Source organism: Procambarus clarkii, chromosome 62 (genome assembly GCF_040958095.1).
Source record: "Procambarus clarkii isolate CNS0578487 chromosome 62, FALCON_Pclarkii_2.0, whole genome shotgun sequence".
Classification (NCBI taxonomy): Eukaryota; Metazoa; Arthropoda; class Malacostraca; order Decapoda; family Cambaridae; genus Procambarus; species Procambarus clarkii.
The window spans coordinates 22,345,881-22,363,456 of record NC_091211.1 but is presented as its reverse complement, the minus strand read 5'-3'; the positions used below and the strand labels follow the sequence as shown (position 1 = coordinate 22,363,456).

The 17,576-nt window shown below is 44.7% G+C and overlaps 2 protein-coding genes across 5 annotated transcripts in view; one reads left to right on the top strand and one right to left on the bottom strand.

The window, feature by feature from the left end:
- The window catches only part of eIF2Bbeta (eukaryotic translation initiation factor 2B subunit beta), an 85,457-nt gene that overhangs the window by 53,130 nt on the left and 14,751 nt on the right, over window positions 1-17,576 (top strand). The gene's annotated exons all lie outside the window — the stretch shown is intronic.
- LOC123766386 (UDP-GalNAc:beta-1,3-N-acetylgalactosaminyltransferase 1-like) lies at window positions 10,671-12,732 on the bottom strand. The gene is made up of 3 exons (XM_045755445.2): window positions 11,871-12,732; window positions 11,456-11,603; window positions 10,671-11,361 (listed from the first exon to the last, which is right to left on the bottom strand). The coding sequence occupies exons 1-3, from the start codon at window positions 12,525-12,527 to the stop codon at window positions 11,018-11,020; spliced, it is 1,149 nt and encodes a 382-aa protein (XP_045611401.2). The 5' UTR covers window positions 12,528-12,732; the 3' UTR covers window positions 10,671-11,017.

Here is a 17,576-nt window from a genome sequence, read left to right as displayed (position 1 = left end):
TTTGCCAATTTGTCTCTGCCTCCACCGGGGATCGAACCCGGAACCACAGGCTTACGAATCCGAAGCGCTGTCCATTTAGCTGTCAGGCCCCCCTGGAGCCCCACAGTACTCTCTGGTGGTAATTCATCCTCCATCCATAGTATGCACATTGCAAATACACAATACAGCGGATTTGCTACTTAACTGACGTGTATTATCAACAATTACCGTTGTGTTGTTCCTGGGGAGGTTTAATATGAGGTTTAGGACCAGTTATCCACTTCGATAGTATCTTAGCCTGGCTGATAGAGCAACAGCTTCGTATATTGCAACTTGGAGTTCAATCCCCAGCTGATCAAAGTAAAATTCCCTCTCAAAAAATATAAAAATAATAAGGTTTTAATGTTTATCTTAACGAGAGGTTTACACACAAAGAATTAGGAGGTCTTGAGCCGTATATTGCAGAGATATTGCCGTCCCCTCACCCACATCCCCTCACCCACGTCCCCTCACCCACGCCCCCTCATCCACGCCCAGTTCCCTCATTCCTGCTCCCCTCAACCAACTCATGTTTACTCTACCGTGGAAGCTGGAGAGGGTGTCATCGTTGACTGATAGTTGCCGCCAGTGGAGACTGGTTTACTCTGCATCCCATACTCATCCATACTCATCCTGAGAGCGGTAGTTTATTGTTCACCCCGTACTCATCCTGTATGTGGTAGCGTAAGAGGATTACAGAGGGCACAAAAGGCCTTAATCACACCCCAGTGAATGTGGTTTGAAACTATTTTTTAACAACTAATCGACGTGTCTTATATTTGCATATAATAATAGCGCCCAGCAGAACAAACTTGCATTTGCAACGGCCACGAATGAAACCATAATATTGTTCTTTGGAGATAAGTAATTTTCATAATATTTAACAAAATTATCAATTTTGGATATTACGAATTTGTGTAAACGCTGATGTTTAGGACTCTGGACTAGACAGCTTATACATGCATGTATAGAGTGTGTTCTTTCTATAAGTTAAATATGAATACAACGTAAGGATTTCAGAGGATGCAAAATGATGATTATTATGATTGATGATGATGATTAATAGGGGTTGATAATATGATTATAATGAGGGTTGTTATGTTGACTGAAGCAATAGGACGTAAACTTTGAGTTGTACACACGTTATTTCATTAGTGTGGGGAGGAGGGCGCTGGTAGGGGAGGAGAGGGCTGGTAGGGGAGCAGGGGGGCTGATAGAGGAGGAGGGGACTGATAGACAACACATGAATTATTCATCACAAAGAGTACAGCAGCTGGTAATAATTTAATTTTACGCTCTAGGAGCCCGGGTTCAACCCAGTTAATTATAACTACATCTCGAACTGTCCTCTCTCTCTCTCTCTCTCTCTCTTATTACCCGGTTGGCCGCAATAACCGGATTTACCTGTTAGAGCGGCCTTCGGATTTTCGGACCAGGACCTGTGTATACCATACAACGAATTGTCACATTATTTGTATTCATCTTCTAGTAATTCTGAGAACACAGCTTATTCAGGCTTGGATTTGCTTCAGCTGTCTTCAAATACATATCTTTTTGGAATGCCGCTGTCTCTTATATCGGGAATACTCGACGGTGATTGGTTAAATGTGGTAAGGGGGCTGCGGACTGGAAAATGATTGGTTAGATCTGGTCAGGCGACTAGATTCTCGATGATGATTGGTTGTTCAGACTGTTACATTTTCAACGTTGATTGGTTGGACGTCTTCAAGTGAGAGTATATTCCTCGCGGCTGACTCCTGAAATGTGTCAAAATTGTTGACCAGACCACACACTAGAAATTGAAGGGACGACGACGTTTCGGTCCGTCCTGGACCATTCTCAAGTCGATTGTGATGATGACAGGTAGGGACAGGCATTAAATAGGCAAGAGAGAGCTTAGGAGGAAAGTCAGGTGTAGGGGATAGTAGTAATGAGAACTGCAGCAGGCCTATTGGCCCATACGAGGCAGCTCCTATTATAACCACCGAAGGAGATAGTAATAGGAATAAGAAGAGGATTTACATTCAAAATTGACTGTAACTGCCTCCTAGAATACAGCCGAACACCCCGACCAAACCTGCTCTCTGTAAATCCCGGTGAGTTGAGTCATCAATAGAAAATAGAAATAGAAAATAGAAATAGAAATTTTATAGAAATAGATTTTCATCAATAGAAAATCAAATTACCCCATTTCCTCTGAGAGTTACAGTTAACGGTAACAGGTAAATATACTGCTCTGGTTACAGAATTGTTGATTTCAGGAGCAGATTATCGGTTAACACAACAGCTTGTTTGGGTGAAAATAGGAGCAAGCTTCCTCAGTATCTATGTTTTTTTTATAAGATGGGGTCTTGTAGCACAGTGGTCTGCTTTCACGACTAACAATCGAGGATCAAGTGTTCGATTCCCAGGTGAGATAGAAATGGTTGTGCACAGTTTTCTTTCCAATAAGTAAAATAGGTACCCCTGGAGATAGGCAACTGTTGAGAGTGGCATCCTGGGTAAAGTCAGTAATTCGACCTACGAGGAACCGCAAGGGAAGCCTAAACACAGGCTTCCTGTCCCCCCAACAGAGAGAATTAGACTTCTTAGTATCGACAGACTTCCCGAGTGCTCTAGATATCAAGGGAAAAGTCTGTTTTTTTTATTTGCATTCCTCTAGTGTTAATTTGTCCAGTTTGAATACTAGAAGTCTCTGTACTGCAAGGAACAAATATTATTTACCTGAGGGCCATTCTAGGGGCATCGACGAGGACAGGAAGCTGGCGGCTTGTCGAAGGTCCCTCCTATTTTCCTCGATGATATTTTCCAAGTATAAGTATTATGTCTAGTTAGGCAGTATTTATTGTTATTTAGTTTGTATTTGCTCATCGATGTATTTATAAATGTATTTATTCATTATTTATTTATTGTAGTTCATCGTGTATGACACTCCCTCTGATAGTGTAAGGGGGGGGAGGGGGTGGAGATTGAGGTGGGGGTGTGGGGGTTTGGGGAGGGGGGGTGGAGATTGGGGTGGGGGTGTGGGGGTTTGGGGAGGGGGGGTGGAGATTGGGGTGGGGGTGTGGGGGTTTAGGGAGGGGGGGACAGCCAGCCAGGTGGGGCGCCCCCGACACGAGCGCTAATTAATACCTGGTGTGTTTACAGTGATCGCTTCGAGAATTATTTATGAAAATATTGGAGAGGAGGGGGGAGTAAGGGGGGAGTAGGGGGAGAGTTAAGGGGGGAGTAGGGGGAGAGTAAGGGGGGGAGTAGGGGGAGAGGGGGGTTTTGGAGAGCTGCTAGTTTGGTAAATGATGTGATTATGTGGAAACCTCCCGTGTGTGTTTTCAGTGTAAAAAAAAGAGTATTTATAGTGTATGAACCATATTTCATATTAATAATTATCTATGTATTGTAACATGTATTTTTTTATATATAAAAAAATCACTGTGTATTTTTAACCAGCGCTTGAGGTTAATACTCACACTAGGTATGAGCTATGAGTATAATGAGTCTCACTCTCATCACTAAGCGACTCATTTTTTTGTCCCCTACTTATATTTACTGTGGAAAATGAGAGCTTCCACTATGAGACTTCAGTTAATTAGACGTCAGGTAATATTAAGTAGACTTCAATAAAGTAGACCTTAACCCAGTACTCAGAGCATCTGTATCAGAGGGACATATGGTGTTTTAACTTAATTTTGTCTTAATAGTTGATGGAGGGAGTTTAGGTGAAGGAAAGGTGTGAAACTGTGCAATATAGAGGAAGTGCTTGCAGACAGGCAGACAGTCCGCCATGCTGACCCCGGCGCGAGGGAGATTTCACAGGCCTGAGGACTGGGGTGGTGAAAGAGGGTCGAGTATGCAGACTAGCCAATTAGAGGTGTTTGATGGCTAATTGGACGGACATATACACTCGTGACAACTCGTAAACACACTCTAAACTGTTCATGAATGAACACTTTGTTTACGTAACGTTAAATGACCCGCTAGGTAGTGATTGTGTAGAGGTAAGGAACAAGTCAGCTTGTTCTCGGATCATCCTCGTTCAGTTCAGATCACTCGTGGTGGATCCTCTTAGCTGAGTTCAGATCAAGAGAAGGTAAAGGCGGTCACATTCAGAATGCTTCTCATTACAACACCAGATGAACACACAGCGCGACCCTAAACCCTATTACAACAACAGAAGTGCACACAAAGGGACCTTCAACCCTATTAGTAGTAGGCATCCATCAGTCTCAGGAGACTATGGAATTACGCTCTGGTTGTCGGTCTGGAGTGGCCTCTACAGGGCGCAAAGCCAGAGTTGGTTGATTCGGAGGAGAAGCTGTTACCCAAGCAGCAGGTCCCCCCTCTCCACGGCACCGAAAGTCTCCAATGGAATAGCAAACGCCAATGCGATTGGTTCTAGCGCCGTCGCAGGAACTGTGAGCTCCGGAGTTGACCTCGAAGTTGGTGAAAGAAGGCACAGGGACTCCAAACCCGGAGACCGCCGTAGTCGGGGCCGGAGAAGAACCACCCCAGCAAGGTCAAGAACGACCCCAGCCTCCTGAAGCAAGGCCTGGGGGGCCTCACGAACCCCAGGAGGTGGACGGCCCGGTCCCGCACCTACGGGTTCCAGACAGAGATCGTCACAGCCCTCTCTCACCCGAGGCCGGCCTCCTTCAAGACCAAGCAGCAGGATGAGTGATAATTATTAATTGTATTATTATTATAATAATTATTAAAATAATAATTATTATTATACACACACACCCACACACACACTTCCTCACAAGTCCTCCACTCCACCATGCAATCTTCCAACCATTTCTACACCTTCTACTCCTGTACAGAGAACCCGACGCTAGACTGGGAGCCTCCCAGAGAGAGAGAGAGAACAGAAGCTTAGTGCTTTCTTCTGATAAGTTTCCTTTCTTCTTAGGACTTTCTTTTTTAAAGGAAATTTGTAGCTTGTCGCCTCCTGGGCGCCGAACGTCGGCCAGAAGTGCCGTTATGAATGTGTAAGCGCTGGGGACGATTGACAGTCCCCCTAACACAGTCATCCCAATATTTCTGACGAAAAAACAAAAGCGTTCCCCACACTCTCCCTGGCACTCTGATTTGTCCCCCGACACTGTGTTTGCTGGAGGTGGTGGTGTTGTGAAAAATGTGTTCTCTCTCTGTGTTGTGTTTGTCGATGGTGGTGTGAGGTGTTTGGGTCTCTTGCTGTCTTTGTTGGTGGTGGTGTGAGGTGTTTGGGACTCTTGCTGTCTTTGTTTGTTGGTGGGGACTTTATGGTGCATTGTTTGTTGCTGTTGCAGTGTGTTTTTTATCCTGGTGTTGGGCCATTTACCTGAGCCAGTTTCATCCTGCCTTGATCCTGCCTTCGTCATCTCCAGCTCCAGTAGAGGTGGTCTCTCCCTCTCTTGAATCCTGTGTTCCATGATCACACTGTGTACTCCCCGACCCACCACCACTGTAGAACCACCAACACACACCACTATCACCACCCCCATCATCACCATCTACTACCATCACCACCTCTGCCACCACCTCCCCCCCCCCACCACCACTACCACCTTCCCTCACCACTCACTACCTCTCAGGAAGAAATGACATCATATCACTATAATTTTGCACAAATTACACCGTGGCCCGCACTGCTATTACAACATATTCTAGTGTCTTTAATTTGTTAAATCAATGCTGTTTATGATACTAATGATTGTTACCAAGTATCAGAAATTCACATTAAACTTTCTAATAAGAAAATTAAGAGACTCCTCTTGATAAATAAATATTGTATTTACTCCAGCTGAGTATGTGATACAATCAAGTTGCATTTCATATCTTCACTTTATCTCTGTTTTAAATCAGCATTGTATTAGCTGGAGATATGATAATGTTTCTCAAAATATGTTTTGTTGAACCAGTTTTACATTATTTCATAATCTTGTTTTCATATGCTAAAGGAACTACTGGGCATATATAGCATATCCATAGCATATCCATAGCACATTCTACATATGTAGGAACCATATGGAGCTTACTATTGTACTTGAATTTTAACACCACCATGCAGGTGTCTGCTGGAAAATGATAGTTTAGCAGGAACAACTAACTGTCACTATGTCTACAATGTAATTAAAGATGTGTTGCAATGTTCCTTAGTCAGACAATAACTATACTACTCTAGTTCTTACTTTGAAGATTGAAATTAAAATCCCAAAGAAAGAAGCAGAAAGAGAGGAACATTAGAGAGAGAAACAGAGGAGCCAATGACAAGGTGGCAAACAAGATCGAGAAGAAGTAGAATGAAATGATTGAGCTCTCACAGCCCCGCTCCTGTGCCAGGTAAGTCCATTACGGGCTCACCATAGCCCGTGCTACTTAAAACTTTTTGTTCCCAGTAGCTGAATCTTAAAAACAACAACAAATGATTTAGCTCTGAGTAATATCTGGCCCTCAATGGTACCGAGGTTGTCAATGAAGCGAGCGACTCTTCCTTCCCCTCCTCTTCCTCCTCCTCCAGATAAAAGGGATGGAAGTACAATTTTTTTGTCATCTTGTTCTTCCTCCTCCTCCTTCTCCTTTCCCTCCTCCTCCTCCTTCTCCTACTCCAGGGCAACACGGTATTACCTCTAATACACTGGTTTTGAAGGCGAAATTGTTTTTAGTCAGAGGACGAGGGCTGTATCGGAGGTGGGCGGATGTACGCAGCTTAGGTTAATACTGGGGAAAGATACTCTTTTATATATATATATATATATATATATATATATATATATATATATATATATATATATATATATATATATATATATATATATATAGTTCTAGAGAGGGTAGCTGGCGTTGCTCGGATGACGGAGGCTCCCCCCCCCCCATCTTCACTACTCACACTGTAGCCATCACTACACACGATGACCCTCGACACTGTAACTATCTGCACTACACACGACCATCGCCTTCACTGTAACCATCCTCACGACCCCGGGGCTCCGAAGGCCACACCCCCCATCTACAACCATCAACATCACTACTACTTCTCTCTCTCTCTCTCTCTCTCTCTCTCTCTTGCAACACCCACACGCCCACGTGATACAGGCTAGCACATACGTTCATCTACCACACACACACACACACACACACACACACACACACACACACACACACACACACACACACACACACACTCTTCCATCAACTCTTCAGAGAAGAAAAAGGCCACAGCTTCAAAAAGAGACCAAACAAAAAAAAACACTCCATCAAAAGGCCCACACACACGCCCACTCCAGAGCGATGAAGCGACGATCATCATACTTCTCAGCAAACTTCATCATCATACCTTGGTACGATTTCGGGGCTCAACGCCCCCTGCGGCCCGGTTCTCTGATCCGGTCTCCTAACGCAAGCATTTTAAACCTTATCGCGATAATATAACATATCCTTGGTCAGGGACGCAGGTTCGAGCCCATTTTGATAGCCTCGATATTTTGGTATAGATAATCCACCTTCATGTAATTGCATTGTGTGATTTTTGTCGGTTTTACAGCATAAAACAAGAGATAAAATGCTCTTTTTCTGCCCAATTGTTGCGACATTTATATGTTTCAGCTATTGTGATAATTATTATTCTCACAAGCATAGAACCTACTCATAAACAGAATAATTAGTCAGCCCACTACACACTAACGTGATGCATCAAATGAACAAATCCACAAGGGCCGTGACGAGGATGGACGCAGATTCGAATCCTCGTCACGGCCCTTGTGGATTTGTTCAGTCAGCCCACTAATAACTAATTATCGGGTAATATTGCATTCACCTGGGCTCTAGGAGACTCGAACCCTGGAATATTGGTCATCCTGGAGTTCAAGTATCCATAAATCATCCTTGACAGCCAACGAGCATATGAGGCTTAGTAAGCAGGAGTCGCCATATATTTTATGAGTAATAATAGTAAATATATGTCACCGTAGCTCACCGTTGCCTCATCTCCAACACACACACACACACACACAGTGGCCTGGTAGCCTGTATTGTTGACGCCTGGTGGATAGCGCGCAGGACTCGTAATTCTGCGGCGCGGGTTCGATTCCCGCACCATTCAGAAACAAATGGGCAAAGTTTCTTTCACCCTGAATGACCCTATTACCTAGCAGTAAATAGGTACCTGGGAGTTAGTCAGCTGTCACGGGCTGCTTCCTGGTGTGTGTGTGTGGTGTGGGAAAAAAGTAGTTTGTAAACACTTGATTGACAATTGAGAGGCGGGCCGAAAGAGCAAAGCTCAAACCCCGCAAAACACAACTAGGTGAACACACATACACACACACACACACACATACATACACACACACACACACACACACACACACACACACACACACACACACACACACACACACACACACACACCATTTGTCGGAAAATGACGCTAATCACGTTTCAATTAGTTGAGATTATAAGTGGTAATTATTTAACTCTCCATTAATGATATCTTGACCCTTCCAAGTGCTATATAGTCGTAATGGCTTGGTGCTTTTCCCTGAAAATTCCTCCCTTCCCCTTCCCCCCCTTTCCTCTCCCCATTAGGGAATTCAGTGTGGTTTCAAAACTGTAGGTTGAAAAGACATGATTGTAGCTAGGATACGAGGACGGAGGGAAGGAAAAGTGCCCAGCCCCTTTAGACCATCGGGGGATCGAACGCCGATCGTGCAAGAAGCCAGAATAGACTATAACATGTCTGAGCATTAAACATCATTACAGACAGGCGAAATAAAGTTTATTATTCCTCATGCTTTGTGACCTGAGTTCAAGAGGCGGGTGATGTTATACACGCTTCGACGTTAAAAAAGAAACTCCAACATCTTCTATATTGCTAATTTTCTTAAGCCAGCCAATCACAGTGTCTATCTGCCCAAGCCAGCCAATCACAGTGTCTATCTCCCCAAGCCAGCCAATCACAGTGTCTATCTGCCCAAGCCAGCCAATCACAGTGTCTATCTGCCCAAGCCAGCCAATCACAGTGTCTATCTCCCCAAGCCAGCCAATCACAGTGTCTATCTGCCCAAGCCAGCCAATCACAGTGTCTATCTCCCCAAGCCAGCCAATCACAGTGTCTATCTCCCCAAGCCAGCCAATCACAGTGTCTATCTGCCCAAGCCAGCCAATCACAGTGTCTATCTCCCCAAGCCAGCCAATCACAGTGTCTATCTCCCCAAGCCAGCCAATCACAGTGTCTATCTCCCCAAGCCAGCCAATCACAGTGTCTATCTCCCCAAGCCAGCCAATCACAGTGTCTATCTGCCCAAGCCAGCCAATCACAGTGTCTATCTGCCCAAGCCAGCCAATCACAGTGTCTATCTCCCCAAGCCAGCCAATCACAGTGTCTATCTCCCCAAGCCAGCCAATCACAGTGTCTATCTCCCCAAGCCAGCCAATCACAGTGTCTATCTGCCCAAGCCAGCCAATCACAGTGTCTATCTGCCCAAGCCAGCCAATCACAGTGTCTATCTCCCCAAGCCAGCCAATCACAGTGTCTATCTCCCCAAGCCAGCCAATCACAGGAAAGCATAATGCTTCTCTATAGATCGGAACGTTAAATGGGAAAATGCACAAAATCGGACCAGACTCACCCTTAGACAAGCAATGTATTTCAGAAATTGGCTTAGACGTCGTGTAGTTGGCTGTGTCAGGGCTAATAATGGGTAAATAAGAATTGCTGTTGTTGTTGTTGTTAGTGGTGTTTGATTTGTTATTGTTGTTCTTGTTTGATTTGTTTGCTACCCTCCATACTCGTACGGGGATTGTGGAAGGGGGGTACAGGGACACGTAATGGTCGTGGAAGGGGGGTACAGGGACACGTAACGGTCGTGGAAGGGGGGTACAGGGACACGTAATGGTCGTGGAAGGGGGGTACAGGGACACGTAATGGTCGTGGAAGGGGGGTACAGGGACACGTAACGGTCGTGGAAGGGGGGTACAGGGACACGTAATGGTCGTGGAAGGGGGGTACAGGGACACGTAATGGTCGTGGAAGGGGGGTACAGGGACACGTAACGGTCGTGGAAGGGGGGTACAGGGACACGTAATGGTCGTGGAAGGGGGGTACAGGGACACGTAATGGTCGTGGAAGGGGGGTACAGGGACACGTAATGGTCGTGGAAGGGGGGTACAGGGACACGTAACGGTCGTGGAAGGGGGGTACAGGGACACGTAACGGTCGTGGAAGGGGGGTACAGGGACACGTAACGGTCGTGGAAGGGGGGTACAGGGACACGTAACGGTCGTGGAAGGGGGGTACAGGGACACGTAACGGTCGTGGAAGGGGGGTACAGGGACACGTAACGGTCGTGGAAGGGGGGTACAGGGACACGTAATGGTCGTGGAAGGGAAGTACAGGGACACGTAACGGTCGTGGAAGGGGGGTACAGGGACACGTAACGGTCGTGGAAGGGGGGTACAGGGACACGTAATGGTCGTGGAAGGGAAGTACAGGGACACGTAACGGTCGTGGAAGGGGGGTACAGGGACACGTAACGGTCGTGGAAGGGGGGTACAGGGACACGTAATGCTCAAATTGCCCAAAACTATTTTGACTAAACAAGTGGCAATGCATTTTTGTTCACAGTTATCAAGATCTTCACAAGCAAGTTGTTTAAACACAGACAATATGCGCTATTACTGCCATGTGTAGTCGAGTACTGGCTCGTGTGGTGGCGTCTGTAGCGGGTCACATCACCATTGTAGGTACAGGACCTCAATGTTGTTTGAACTACTAAATGTTTCGTAAATAGATTGAATACTCATGCTTAACCCTTAAACAGCGCAAAACATATATGTACGTAAGGAGTAACTGTCACGGAATGGCGCATATTTAAAATATTTAAAATAGTCATGCACATACATAGAGCTCACATTTGCTGCCTCAGGCTACCAGTAACCAACTATAGAAGCTTGTAAATGTTCCGGAATTTAAAATTCCTCTTCCGGAATATGTCAGGGGCTTCAAATAGGGCAATTCTCTCGCCTATATATTCTGTAGGCTTGACACAAATTGTTCGTCTGTGACCCAGTTGATGTTGTGGACCGTGACGGCTTTCCGAGCAATGGTAAGGGCGATCCGCAACGGTTGTTGAGACTTGCGGTCCGCCCGCCAGCCAGGCACGTCTTCGTGGTGTACCTGGGTGGAGGGGAGGCGCTCTCCAGGCATCTCCTGGTACTTCACCTTGATGCTGTCCGGGTCCTCCTTCACGCCTACGCTCATCCCACTCTCCCTGCTGACCATTTCAGCCGCCAGGCCCGTCCAGAACACATCCTCGTAGCTGAAGTACACCATCTCCTGCGCCGCCTCCAGTAGCAGAGGGACGACATCTATTGGTGGAGTGAGGAATTAAAACAAAAAGGCAATAATATAAACTAGAAATAACATGATGATGGAAAATGTTGAGAGTTGGTAGATTCTCACCGAGGGTGATGACATAGGCTGGGCCCATGGCAAATGGCGGGAATTTGGTGAGTGGCATGTGGCGCCGGGTGACTACGTTGGAGAACTGTCTCAGTGCCTGACTCAGTGCCACATGGCTCCCTCTGAAAGGCACACAGCTGCTACACACCTGCCGGAGGAGTGCCAGATATGTAAATTGTTGACAGTTAAAATAAATGTTCTTGCTACTTGGCCTTATCAAACAATATTTTACAACCGACTGCAAGCATAATACTTGTTTTCGTGAGAAAAGAAGGATTTATAAAATGTGACAAATTATTGATAATATTTACATTCGTTTGATAAAAATTTACACTCATATTACGAGTGATTGTTGTAGATGGTAAGGATCTTAGATCCCAGCTGGAAGGTCTCGGTGACTGACAATTTTACTCACCTTGCCCAGGATGGTGAAGTTCCTAGGGGCGTCAAGCACCTTCAGGAACTTCTTGACATTCACATAAACATCATCGTCAACCTTGGCGACGTATGTGGTGTGGGGGCAGTTGGTGGCTGCCCACTGGAGCATGTGGGCTGTCTTGAGGGTCAGTTGTGTGTATGACTCGGGGCTGCCCACCACAACCAGGTCCTGGAACCTGGCATTCTCCGTCTCTATCGACCGCATTGCTAACTTTCCCTCCGGCATGGAAATAAGGAAGCCGTATGGAATTTTGCGTTTCATAAATTGTTTTAAGTAAGTTTCCCTTATCACTTGACGAGTATTTGTGTTATTAACTCGCGAATTTATGAACACAAAAATCTTGGAGTTTCCCTTACATATTTTAGAGTTCTCGATAACGTACCGGGGCTTGTATATGTCAGAAAATAATACGTGTTTGACGTAATTGTTGTACTTCTTGTAATTATCTGCATGCCAGTCATAGTCCAAGCTCCCTTCCTCATCTTCGGAAGAATCGTCATAATAGGCGACCTCGTCCCCTTCAACCAACGATGCATCATTATCATCGCCCCTATTTTCAATTTTCAGGCGCTCTGTATCAATTTCGTTGAATGATTTCGTGGCTTCCTTCTCTAAAATCCCGGAGCTTGACATGGAATCATATTGGAGGTTTTCGTCGTGGACGTAATCGGGTTCCTGTGCCAGCCTCCTGGGTTGTGGAGGGGTGGAGGGTGGAGGTTCTTGATTGGGGGTGTTGAGCCCCGTGCCCAGTGGGAAGTGGGGGCCCGTGGTCCTTGGAGAGAGGGGCCCCGTCCCTCTGGCCCCCCGGGCCCCCAGCTGCCTACCACCCAGGCCACTGCGTTCGTGGTTGCTGGCATCTATAAATAATAAATTATGACATAATAACATCGCCATTACGAAAGAATTGACAGTTATGTACGCGATAGAATTGACAGTTATGCACTAATAAATTGAAGCTGATGATCGCGATTGTTCCAATTCTCGAACAGCTTTTGTTTACATGTAAGGTTTAATATTGAATCGTACACGCTTTGTAACAAATCAATTGTGTAACCATGTAACTTGTACAATGAAAATTGTAATAATAAAGAGGGAGCGGGTGATAGGAGAAGCGAATGCTCACACGAATTCAGAGTCAAGATTTTCTCTGTATGCTCTGTATTTTCTTCTCTGAGGCTGCAGGACCCTCATAATTGTCCCTGAGGCGTTATGTACCCCTGTGAAAGGTATATAGATTAAATGAACACATCCACAAGGGCCGTGACGAGGATTCGAACCTCGTCACGGACCTTGCAACTTCTGGTTACAATTCTTTTGACCATGTCGTAGTACAGTCGATTAAAGTAGCGTCTGGGATGCTGTCGGACGTAGATTCGAACCCTCATCACGGCCCTTGTGGATTTGTTCATTTGATGCATCACACTATCGTGATTTCTGTGTGTAATCCTCTGTAGCTCTTATAGTCTGTCAAGTTAAGCACCACTGAGTCTCACCAACAACACGGATGGGTGAGCACTGTGTCGCAGCCTCGTCAGAGAACCTAGACAATTCCTGGGACTAATACATTGAGTAATACCGTAGCCAAGATCAATATTACTTGCCAATATACCACTTGATTGAGCTATAGTCGAATCTTTCACGAGACAATTCGACAGTGTATTAGCTTAGGCTCTGTTAGGATAGATAAGATTAGGCTCGTTTGGTTTGGATTAGGCTAGGCGAGATTAGGATAGATTAGGTAGGTTTTAAAATCCTCTGGACCGCCCTATGCATTATGGGATTTGTTCCACATGTTAACGACACAGCAATTAATAAACAAAAATAATAATAACATCGTCTTATCATTGAATACTCAAGAGTTTCTAGAGATCACTCAGTATGACAACATGTGATAAGAAAGGCATAAAATGTAATTATCAAAGAATGCTTCTGAAATGTAAAAGGCTGAGCCTGAAGATCATGGGGGCCCCCAGTTACTGAACCAACAATATGACTGTACAGCCGCCACCCATACGAATGGTCCGGTGTCATGATAAAGTAATTAGAAGGCTGGATACGGGGGCCATGATAAAGTATTTAGAAGGCTGGGTACGGGGGCCATGATAAAGTATTTAGAAGGCTGGGTACGGGGACCATGACAATGTAATTAGAAGGCTGGGTACGGGGGCCATGATAAAGTATTTAGAAGGCTGGGTACGGGGACCATGACAATGTAATTAGAAGGCTGGGTACGGGGGCCATGATAAAGTATTTAGAAGGCTGGGTACGGGGGCCATGATAAAGTATTTAGAAGGCTGGGTACGGGGGCCATGACAATGTAATTAGAAGGCTGGGTACGGGGGCCATGATAAAGTAATTAGAAGGCTGGGTACGGGGGCCATGACACTGTAATTAGAAGGCTGGGTACGGGGGCCATGATAAAGTATTTAGAAGGCTGGGTACGGGGGCCATGACAATGTAATTAGAAGGCTGGGTACGGGGGCCATGATAAAGTATTTAGAAGGCTGGGTACGGGGGCCATGATAAAGTATTTAGAAGGCTGGGTACGGGGGCCATGATAAAGTAATTAGAAGGCTGGGTACGGGGGCCATGACAATGTAATTAGAAGGCTGGGTACGGGGACCATGACAATGTAATTAGAAGGCTGGGTACGGGGGCCATGATAAAGTAATTAGAAGGCTGGATACGGGGGCCATGACACTGTAATTAGAAGGCTGGGTACGGGGGCCATGACAATGTAATTAGAAAGCTGGGTACGGACGCCATGATAAAGTAATTAAGGCTTACCCAGGACGAGGAAAGAGAGGAGGACGCAGTACAAAACCAGAACCGTCAACACCAGCCCCGTCCGCCACATTCTCCACCACGTCCACAACTGTTGAAAACATACACATATGACGCAAGGGACAATGCAACGCATGCATGTGTGTCACACAGGGAATAATACGATGTAGACATGACACAAGGGACAATGGGACGTACACATATATGACACAGTAGGAGTGTGTAGATACTATCCGTCATATAACTTAATATATAGGCCATATATATATATAATGTGTGTGTGGAAGTAAATAAATGTACATTTTGTATCAGTTAATATAAATCACATGTTTCTGTCACAACTATAAAACTGGAAATGACTCTGATATACCAATACTAATTTTAATACAATTCTGCCATAGCATTACTCTACAATATATCATTAGAACTCCGAGCCTTCCGTTATATCATTAAGAAACCTATAGTAGGCCCAGTCCAAAGAAGTACAGATCACATTGACATTAACAATAATATAGGCTTATACCAAACCTGCTCACATTATCCAAACATTATACCAAACCTACTCACATTATCCCAAATATAAGATACATTTACTTTTAGCTTTTCTCCTTTCTTTCTAAACATTTAACATTTAGCTCTAAATTTAGCTTAGCTCTAAACATTTAAAGCTAAATAGTTAGCTCTCGTAGAACGCCCTAAAATGCACCAATGGGGCTGTAATGAGTAAGCTTGACTTGATTCACTCACCTTTTGACACAAATGAGTGCCCCAATAGGACTATTTGTTGACCTTCGAAAGGTCTTTGACAAGGTTAACACAATGACGTTGACCAGACCACACACTAGAAGGTGAAGGGACGACGACGTTTCGTTAACACAATGCCCTCAAATTTCAGGTACATTTTAAAGTCACATTGAAAAAGATCATCAAGGCAAATGGGGAAGAGGGGGATCTTCGTCAAGCCGCCGGTTTCCTGTCCTGGTTGAGGCCACTAGTGTTAGTGGCTTTTAAGTAAATTCGAGTAAATTCAAGTAAAATGATTTATTATGGCGCCACGGGTCACTTTCTTCAATACACTCTTTCTTACATCAATGAGTAAGATACCTTACACCAGTAGGTATCTATGAACGACGCTTCGGCTCCGACCCAACCACTTGGGCTGGACGGTAGAGCCACGGTGTCGCTTCATGCAGGTCGGTGTTCAATCCCTGACCGTCCAAGTGGTTGGGTACCATTCCTTTCTCCCCTGACCCATCCCAAATCCTTATCCTGATCCCTTCTCAGTTCTATCTAGTCATAATGGCTGGGCGCTTTCCTTTCATAATTCCCCTTCTTTTCCTCCCACACTACTAATTAATACTGACGTTCCACAGGCAATTATACTTGCTCCACTCCGCCTTCTCATATAAAAACATACTACATATTATTGTCAAATAAATCTGCTACTCAAATAGATTTAAACAAAGAAATAAACAATTCCAAAATTGAGACAGAACAAAAATGAAATTCCACGTCATACAGACAGACAACAAATTGTACTTCAATGATTTGATGTTCCATAAAGATGAAATGGCGTTTTTCTAGTCATTTCTCTTCATGTCTTTAACCTTTAGGGTATGTTGATCATTTGATTAAATTGGAATGCGTCATTCCTGCAGATATTATTGTTCCATATATTTGCTTGACATTTGCTTAGCCTAACTACGTGTTCGACTGAGTAGGCTGCCAGTCCCCGACAAAACTAATTAAGTTGCAAATTTATTAATTTTTTTTTTTTTTTTTTGAGATATATACAAGAGTTGTTACATTCTTGTACAGCCACTAGTACGCGTAGCGTTTCGGGCAGGTCCCTGGAATACGATCCCCTGCTGCGAAGAATCGTTAGAATCCCGGTTATCTCAATCTTATGATGAAATAAAATAAATAATGCAAAAATTAATTCACCTATAAAAATTTGTATGAATAATACTAACTGATATTATGGCAACAAAATAAAACGGTGAAACAGCGCCGAAAGTAGTCCTACATTATTGGCAACCATTTGGGATGAATCTGCTTTACTCCGACTTCGGCTAGGCCTACCTAACAGCTTCGCTTCTGCAGCTCTTGATCGCTAAAACACGGATAGTATTGTCTGCAGCCGTCACCGCTAAGGTCACCACGTTACTGGGGTCAGAGATCTGAGCGCCGTCAGTGTCGCAATAATCATCTCGATTTTCCTGCAGCGGTCCCAGGTTTCTGGACGAGACTTTCCTGCTGCTTCTGGTGTCTGGTGGTTCTTGTCCCAGCTGTTGGTGGTGGTTCTCGTCCAACTGGAGGTGTTTGGTGGTGCTCGTTCAACTGGGAGTGTGGTGGTTCTCGTTATAGCCAATGTAGTGGCACTATACAAAATTGGAAACAGGTAGAGAGCATTAAACTACAGGCCTGGGCCCTATACTTGCCCGTCATGCAAGGTGGTGGAAAAGATCGTAAGAGTTTAGTAGAACATTTGTAGAGAAGGGCCTTGACGGCACAACACCAGCATTGGTTAACGGAAGGTAAATCCTGCCTAACATACTTGAGTGAGTTCTGTGAACGGGGGAAGGAGGGAGACTGAGCTCAGATAAGATAGAAAAGTCTGGGTGAATTGTACGTTTTAGGACTGTCAGAAACCTTTAGACACAATACACTATAGGATACTTTTATACAAAATGGAGAAACAGACAAAATTTACAGTGAATATGCTCCAGTGGGTAATGAGTACCTCTACAACAGAAGTCAGAAGATCATATTGAGTAGCGGGATGTTAAAAGTTTCACAAGTGACAAGCCTATCCTATTTTTGCACTCAGATTTGGCCATTTCAAAATTGTTAGCTGAGGCATATCTGCAAGTTACTAGGTGCGACATATATAACATA

Bases quoted from the DNA above. Each gene is read 5' to 3' on its own strand.
- LOC123766386 (XM_045755445.2), bottom strand. From the start codon at position 12,527: ATGTCAAGCTCCGGGATTTTAGAGAAGGAAGCCACGAAATCATTCAAC. The intron at 11,604-11,870 runs GTGAGTAAAATT...CTCCTCCGGCAG, and splicing joins ACTTCACCATCCTGGGCAAG to GTGTGTAGCAGCTGTGTGCC. The intron at 11,362-11,455 runs GTGAGAATCTAC...CTCCACCAATAG, and splicing joins AGCCTATGTCATCACCCTCG to ATGTCGTCCCTCTGCTACTG.